The sequence below is a fragment of the Cydia strobilella genome, chromosome 1 (genome assembly GCF_947568885.1).
Source record: "Cydia strobilella chromosome 1, ilCydStro3.1, whole genome shotgun sequence".
Lineage (NCBI taxonomy): Eukaryota > Metazoa > Arthropoda > Insecta > Lepidoptera > Tortricidae > Cydia > Cydia strobilella.
The window spans coordinates 5,668,924-5,677,183 of record NC_086041.1 but is presented as its reverse complement, the minus strand read 5'-3'; the positions used below and the strand labels follow the sequence as shown (position 1 = coordinate 5,677,183).

Below are 8,260 nucleotides of genomic sequence, written 5' to 3'. Positions count from 1 at the left end.
CTTCACTTCACTTCACGATAAAGTCCCAAAACGCCCGTATGACACCCCCCCCCCCCCCCCCCCCCCCAGCTTCGTCGGTAGGGTCCACTGCCGACGGGCTATGGAGACCGTTTAAAAAATAATATAATATATAGGTAATTAATTATTTATTTTAAATGTTACTCAGGCAACAACGCCCATATTACAAATACCTTACAGACTTAACATATTTATATGCATTATTATACCTACATACCTGTAAGTAGAAAGGAGAGAGACAGGATCAGGGGAGCCATGGGACCAACACTGGATGGGATGATCAGGAATATCAGAACAACGAAGTTCTAGGTTAGGTATATGTCCTAAAACACACAGATAATATCTACAGTATTTATTTCTACAAACTTAACAATAACTTTGGCCTAATATTACAGGGGGAACCACCTTTGCGCTCCGTCTAATCGTATGACCTCGCCATTTAACATCGGGTTTTCTACGATACTTGAGACTAGATGAGCGAATTCTTCCGGCTTGCCTAATCTTGAGGGGAATGGAGTCATACGTTTGAGGAACTCAACCATTTTCTCTGGTAAGTATGAGACTAGGGGAGTGTCGAAAATACCTGTAGACAAAAGAGTTGCAGTTTTAACAAAATTTTAATTGGTAAGGCGGGTTCTGATAGGCCACGTACCTAGGTAACGTAAAGTAGCTCTCGGCCTATAGAGGACTGTCATCTATCCATGCAATCTTATTATTGCAGACGATTTTTGGAAATAAATCGACGACATCGCGCGGCGGCGACAGCGGCGAGCGGCGGCCATAGGTGGGAACGAAAGGTCCGATCGCTGTGTCTCGCTCCAACCTATGGCCGCCGCTCGCCGCTGCCGCCGCCGCGCGATGTCGTGGCCAGGCCGTTAGTGCACGCTGCTCAAATTACTTGTGAGCCCGACGCCACGCTGCACGCCCCGCCGAACGCTCCGCTTCTAGCGTCCACTTGGCCTTACACTAAGTTGTATGGGAGGTACAGTAAAACGTATTTTTAATAAGTTTTAAACTCGCTTAAAGCTAAATACTTATTAAGCTTAATTTTTAATACAAATAAGTTTTCTTAAAGCTCTGTTAAAACTTATTATAAATGAGTTTTTATTTATGTATGGAGAGCACTAAGCTATTTCTCTATGAACTGGCGGGAGACTGCGCTTTAGGATTGAGACAACTGGCGTGTACTCGTGTCGTAGTGACAAGCTATTTCTCTATGAACTGGCGGGAGACTGCGCTTTAGGATTGAGACAACTGGCGTGTACTCGTGTCGTAGGTCAACCCTTTTTGTGTCGCGTCATTAATAGTAGTAATCGGATACATTAGCCGCCTCGCGAAGAAATTGTCGCGCGAAGCAGCTCGGTCGGTGGAGACGTACCTCGCCCGAGGCAATGCGGCCGAGGCACGTCTACATACAAACCGAGCTGCTTAGCGCGGCAATTCCCTCGCAAGGCGGCCCGTTTTGTGTGGACATGTGTGTGTGAAATTTCTGATATACACAGGCATACTCATATAACAACAAACTCATGTTGTGTACTCACCAGCAGCGATAGTGACCACCCTGATCCCTCTGGGCGCCAGATCCCTGGCTATGGGTAACGTCATGCCCACGATGCCGGCTGTGGATGCAGCGATGGCGGCCTGCCCTTTAAAATTAAGAAAAGATGTCATTTCTGAAAATATAGTTCGGCCAGGGACAGTCTGATTTCAAACATAGATACGTAGATAGAATCATACTATGCCGGGAACAACACTACTGAGTTGCGAAAGCACTAAATTCTTTCTTATGTCCGGATTATCTCGTCTACAGGTCGCATTCGACCGATGCTCGTGAAATTTGGTGAGTAGAGTCGATGATTAAATAGAATATTTTCTATTGATTCAGTTTTTACAATTTTTCATAATGGCGGAGCTATATTGGTTCACGAGGTCTACAGCTCACAGTGCCATTAGTAATTCAACAGCCTATATTCGTCCTTAGAACTCAACTTTTGCAGATATTTTTAATTTACCGGTACAGGTTGTAACATTGGGCGCAACAAATATATGCGGCTGCGCTCCTATATTAAATTAGCCTATGTAATTGGTGACCGCGAGTTGCCATATAGGCATCTATTCTTTTATTAAATGCTTACCTATATCACCTTCATATGCTATTGTGGAAGCAGTGTTGACGACCACCCCTCTTTGACCCTGCTCATTGGGCTTGTTTTGACCCATCAGTCCCACAGCCAGGCGGGTTACATTGAATGTGCCTATGGTATTTATCTGAAATTATAAACTTTCATTTTACATAGACCTTAATTTTTCCAAAGTATTTAAAATGGATTTTATTTATTGTATGTTTTCCCATCACGGAACAACAACAGCCGCAGTAGCCTAGCCGCTTATTTATTGTTATTATTAGATGCCGTCAGTTTGATAAATATCTCAGTTAAATGTAGTAACATGGTCCACTAACATACCTAAGGTGGCCCAGAAACAGTTATATACGATTTCCATCATGTTTTGTGTATTTACGCCTTTTTTCCGTTTTTTTTTTTCATTTTAAAATAGTAACCTTAATCGCACTTAAACTATCGTGAGACATATTTCAAAATATTTATCAGTACGGTTTTTACTCACTATTATTTTTAGTCGCTTTTGGCGACATGTTTCGGATTCTTTGGGAATCCATCCTCAGGCACGAGTGTCCGCGGCGGTTGTACGTCGTGCAAGAGGAGCTGCAGCATGTAAGGCAGGTATTAGAGAGCAATGGGTACAATTGGAGACAGAGTCAGCGAGCAGCAAGTACGGGTACATTACGGCAAGTACAAACGGTCGAGAGAGCACCTGTCGTCTTGCCTTTTATTAAGGGGATAACGGATAGAATTGGACGCCTATTACGCCGAAGTTTTAGCATTAGGACAATCTTCCGTCCCCATACCAAAGTCAGGCAGTTGCTGCGCTCTCCAAAGGACAAGGACCCGCTGGGGAGCCCGGGGGTATACGAGATACCTTGCGATTGTGGTAGGGCGTATGTCGGTGAGACCGGAAGGAATGTCTCCACTAGGTTGTCGGAACACATATGCAGCGTAAAGAACATGGACACCAGGAACTCAGCGGTGGCAGAGCATGCGAACGATATAGGCGCGTCCCATTTCATTCGTTTCGATAAAGCGAGATTACTGGTACGGGAGAAATGTTTTGTGCCGCGTAAGATTCGCGAGGCGATTGAAATTGCACGCCGCCCTAATTTCAATCGGGACGGAGGCTGGATGTTGCCACCTGCATGGAAGCCTATAATACCTAGGGTCAAGCGGCAAGTGTGGTGTGACGATCGCGGGGACATAGTGAGTGCAGTGTGCTTGACTTCGTTCGATACAGCCGCCCTACCAGACCTTCACTTGACGACTCCATCTGCGGACTGCCCCGCGCCCCCCGCCCCCGCCCCATCAGCGCGTGCGCAACGAGCGACGAGGCGGGCGGCGCGGGCAGTGCACGACGTACAACCGCCGCGGACACTCGTGCCTGAGGATGGATTCCCAAAGAATCCGAAACATGTCGCCAAAAGCGACTAAAAATAATAGTGAGTAAATACCGTACTGATAAATATTTAGTAACCTTAATATTGAGTGCTAAAGTTGTCCTGTTATGCCTGTGGTTATTCATACAATATCAAATAAATCAATCAATATACGGTTTCAAAGAGTCACCCAGCAGAAGTCGAAGCAGATGAAATCAAAAGTATACTATCCACACACATAGGTACTGAAAGGTGAATCAAGTTTTTCTTATCACTTGTTACCATGGTAATGTTCCCCCGGGTCACTCTACTCGGGTTTTATGGTATATTTAAATAAACAAAACAGTGTTAGTTATAAACCCTTTCCATAATAAGCCATGGAAAAATCTTCTATTAACAAACTATGTTAATATTGTCCCCTGGCTGACAGGACAGAATAACAACAAGAAATGGTTGATCAACCCACTTGAAAGAAACCCCAATAAACAAACCTCAAAGTTCAAGCCACTTACATTAACACATTTCTGGAAACCTTCCAGGTCACATGGTCTGTCTTTATTGAAGTTGTATATTTGGTGCGTAGCAACGTGTCCGGCACAGTTGACTAGTGTATCTAGCCGCCCAAACTTGTCCTTCGCCAGCTGGAGCGCTTTCTTAACATCATCCTCGGATGTAATCTGAAGAAGAGTTGTCTTATAACTAATGATCGGAATTCCTTCAACTCAAAAATGACGTATGTCACTTGAAATGATAAAAATTAATAAAATACTTACACAACCTGGGGAAGCTATAACTTCACTGCCAAATTGTTTAGCCACTTGCTCTGCTCGTGTGGCCTGAAGATCAAGGATAACAACTCTTCCGCCATGGTTTATGAACCTCTCAACTGTGGCTTTACCCAGACCTGAAGCACCACCGGTAACTAAACTAACCATACCCTGAAATATTACAAAGTGAGGTTATGTTTGATCAATTATTTGCATAGTTTTAATTAGACCACAAACAAATTATTTATATACCTTGAGCATTTTGTTTAAATATTACTTTCTGTTAAAAGTTTATAATGTATCCAAGTTATCCAAATAGATTACAATTTATAATTTTCCTTTCCTTCCTTCGGCAAGTTTACTTTTTTGCAAATGTCAAAACAAATAGTATGTTCGAGCTATTGAAAACAACGACGTTTTTGTTAATATTGAGAATGTTAATTAAGATTTTTATTGATACCACATACTAAATAATCATTTATATAATATAAGTGTTATCGGAAAAATATGACGAAAGATTTCTTTTTTTTAGTAGAAAACTGTTAATAAAATAAAAAAATATCGACCTCGCCGTAGCTCGAACAGCACAAGCCAAATTCACTAATTCTTTTCACCATTTTTACTAAGGTGTTTGTTTGTGATTTTATCATAGTTTTTATTAAATAAATACTGAATTTTGACTTACAACGACAATAGTGAAGTATACTATAAGTGGAAATGGCTAAAGTGGAGCAACCCATGTTTATATTGCCGAAAAAACGCAATGGCAAAAAACAAAATTCGATAACAGGTCACGTAGACCACATAATTGCTGTTCAGGTTCGTAATTTGTAACAACTAGCACATAAGTTTACTTATTTTAGATAAGGCAAGCTGGATTATTCCCATACGCGAGTCACTAACCAATTTGAATCATATTAGAGCGATTTCTGATCCAATAAGCGTTAGCGTCCTCATCGAAATTTTTCATATTTTATTCTTGAATAAACAAGTTATAACACAAATTTGTATCCAATATACTTAGACCTATTGACCTATTTACAAATTACTTACTTTTGTTAAAAGATATACCTACTCCTACTTGTTGATAACAGTAATGTTTTTTTTTTCGAACAGGGAGCTGAGACTGATTTGCCAACCAAATACAAGAATGGCCTTTCACCAGTCACAGAACATGTTGTTAATGGAATCATACACTCCACCATGGAGGGACTCAAGTCCAACATGAAAATTAATCTTCCCATAATAACTGATGTCAATGATGAAGACATCAATGACTCGAATTTAGAGGCTGAGCCACAGAAGTCACAGAGTTCACAGAAAAATGGCTATCAGGCCCTCTCGATGATGAATAGCCGAGAGATCATTGACTTGTCTCCAATTTATGAGAACTCTTCAGATGCATGTTCAAGCCATGATGACCTCAGAGATGATGATATACAGAAAAGCTGCAAGTTTCTGAATGAACACAATGAGAGTTCCTCTGCTACTCCAAACAGCATGTCTCAAACCCAATCGGAAAATAGCTTTGAAATGGGTCCACTTACTGACAGTCTCAAAAATAGTGCCAAGCGAAAAAAGCGAGTCAACATTGTGCAAGAAATAATTGAGACTGAGAATGATACAGAGATTACAGCTTTGCGGATTGAGTCAGAAGGATCTACACCAGACTGCTCTCTGACAGACTATTCCAGAGAGTCCTACTTGACCATGACAGGAACAATAAAAAGAGGAAAGAAGAAAGGTCAAAATGTTGATGTGAAACTTAATATTTCTCGAGAAGAACTTGAAATCATTGAAGCAGCTATTGTAGCAGAGGAGTACAACAAGATGGACATATCTAAATGCTCAGTATACAATGGTCCACACATTTTTCTCTTCAGCCTCCTCTGCATACCGTTTGTGGCTTGTGTGTCTGCACTGTATTCATTTCACATGGGCACAATGACTTGGTACAACATCTTTTCACATGTTACTGAAGATCTGAATTGGGTTAGGAAAGCAATGTTGGCACCGATAGTGATATTGTCTTATCCATTTTTGATAGTGATTTTTACTGTAGGACTTGGCTTGTATGCAGGTATTGTGCAGCTGACGTTTAGTGGAGCAAATTGGTGGAAGGATGTATGTGATTTTGAGAAAGGTTTTTATGGGTGGCTCTGTAACACTTTGGGTATGTCAGAGTGTAGCCCTTATGAGGTTGTTATACTTATGGATGTTAAGCCATAAATAAAAAGTTTAGGCCCTGTTCAGACTTTGAATGCAGGAATATATCGTCACTATACTTACTCAACCTCATATCTGCAACAATCATTCGATGGAAATGTCGCTTTTCTTTCATTCGGAATATGGGTCTTTTTGTCATCAAATGAGTGTTGCAGATACGAGGTTGAGTAAGTATAGCGGTGATATACTGCTTTCGTTTCAAGTATGAAAACCATTATATGTATACCAACAAACTGCACTTGTTTGAGTAGGGCTAGAAAAATAGTTAAAAGCTTTTTGTATTGTACGGATTGAGTGATATTGTAAGCTATGTGTTATACATTGTGTATTGTAAAAGTTGGTAATAACTATTTGAATGCCAATAGGATTGTTCAGAAGCCAGTTTCTAAAGTTGTCTTAGGCTTCAAAAATTTGAATTTTGACTGTTCTAGTTTCAATTTGGAATTTTTGCAACTATCCTAAAAATTTGCTGAAAAGTATATACTGCCATAAATCTTATAGTATGTAAGTTGACTGATATATTCTAGTTTTAAGTAATATTTACAATAATTAATAATTTTATTTATATTAGCAGTAATGACTGTTTAAATTATTAAAATATCAGTTATTAGTTCACAATTATAAGTTATAGGACCTTCTGCTACTCAATTATCTTCCATTTTTAGAGATACATTTTCTAGTCATATTTTATTATTAATGAGTATTTTGTATACATATAATTTTATGAAGTAGGTATATTATGCATGAAATTGTGTAGGTAATATTTTTACATATCCAATGAGATAAGTTTAAGGTAAATAAAGCAAGTGAAACATTTAAATCATATGCTTAGGAAAATTTATTGATTTCTATAATGCTATAGTTGTTTGCGAGAAGCATTATGTGAGTGAACATAAATTTTGTATATTTAACTTACAACATAATCAGCATTGTAATGAAGACTGATGTATTCTAGTCACTATTGTGGTATCCATTTATATGCAATAAAATATTTTACAAAACAATATTTGTTCTAAACTACTCTATCCAAGATAACTACACTAAAAAGTTTAAGATGTGTCTTTGGCTTTACTCTGGTCTGGGTCAGGATGCTTCTGTTTAAATTCTGTGTCTATCCTCTCTTTAGCTCTCACAATCTTGGATTGTAAGTAGAAAGAACCCCCTTTCGCTTTATCGTTGGCGGAAAACAAATGTTCATAGTTCTTTTTCACTTTTTCTGGATCTAGTTTATCTAGGTTCAATATTTGCATTGCTTCTTCTAATGTGAGTCCGGTTGACGCATTGGCTGCAGCTCTTCGGGCGCCAGCTTCCCCACCACCAGCTCTCTTCGCTGCTTCTTGAGATGCAGCAATTTCTTGTTTCAAAGCTCTAGCAAAAGCCCGACCAACAACTTGAGCACCGAGTACTATAATTTGAGCTATATATTTTGCCATATTTATTGCTAGGGTTATCTACTAGCTACTTTTTTGTTAAAGCATGAATAAGGTAGATGAAAAACTAAATTCGGTCCATAATATAAATATGGAAATCCACTGAAATATATTATTACGACATAAATGACTTATTTGAAATGAAAGATAGATTGACAAATTGACAATATTTGACATGCTATCTTTATAGGTTAAGGTTCATTCGTACATTCAGTGACTGAGCTTTAATCTAAAAGCAAATAAAGATCTGTAAAATTAAATAACAAAAATATTTGTATCAAATCGTTTTTTACTGGGTTTTTCTTTAAGAACAA

General features: G+C 39.2%; 3 protein-coding genes across 3 annotated transcripts; 1 reads left to right on the top strand and 2 right to left on the bottom strand.

Moving 5' to 3' along the window:
• Positions 1–251: 251 nt before the first annotated feature.
• LOC134755684 (3-hydroxyacyl-CoA dehydrogenase type-2-like) lies at positions 252–4,665 on the bottom strand. The gene is made up of 6 exons (XM_063692234.1): positions 4,543–4,665; positions 4,297–4,461; positions 4,036–4,200; positions 2,154–2,286; positions 1,560–1,664; positions 252–601 (listed from the first exon to the last, which is right to left on the bottom strand). The coding sequence occupies exons 1-6, from the start codon at positions 4,549–4,551 to the stop codon at positions 408–410; spliced, it is 771 nt and encodes a 256-aa protein (XP_063548304.1). The 5' UTR covers positions 4,552–4,665; the 3' UTR covers positions 252–407.
• Positions 4,666–4,910: 245 nt separating this feature from the next.
• Positions 4,911–7,520, top strand: LOC134755340 (uncharacterized). Its single transcript, XM_063691867.1, has 2 exons — positions 4,911–5,109; positions 5,407–7,520. Exons 1-2 carry the CDS (start codon positions 5,008–5,010, stop codon positions 6,517–6,519), a joined length of 1,215 nt encoding a protein of 404 aa, XP_063547937.1. The 5' UTR covers positions 4,911–5,007; the 3' UTR covers positions 6,520–7,520.
• LOC134755347 (mitochondrial import inner membrane translocase subunit tim16) lies at positions 7,337–8,095 on the bottom strand. Its single transcript, XM_063691878.1, has one exon. The coding sequence runs from the start codon at positions 7,947–7,949 to the stop codon at positions 7,566–7,568; it is 384 nt and encodes a 127-aa protein (XP_063547948.1). The 5' UTR covers positions 7,950–8,095; the 3' UTR covers positions 7,337–7,565.
• Between the last annotated feature and the right edge of the window lie 165 nt (positions 8,096–8,260).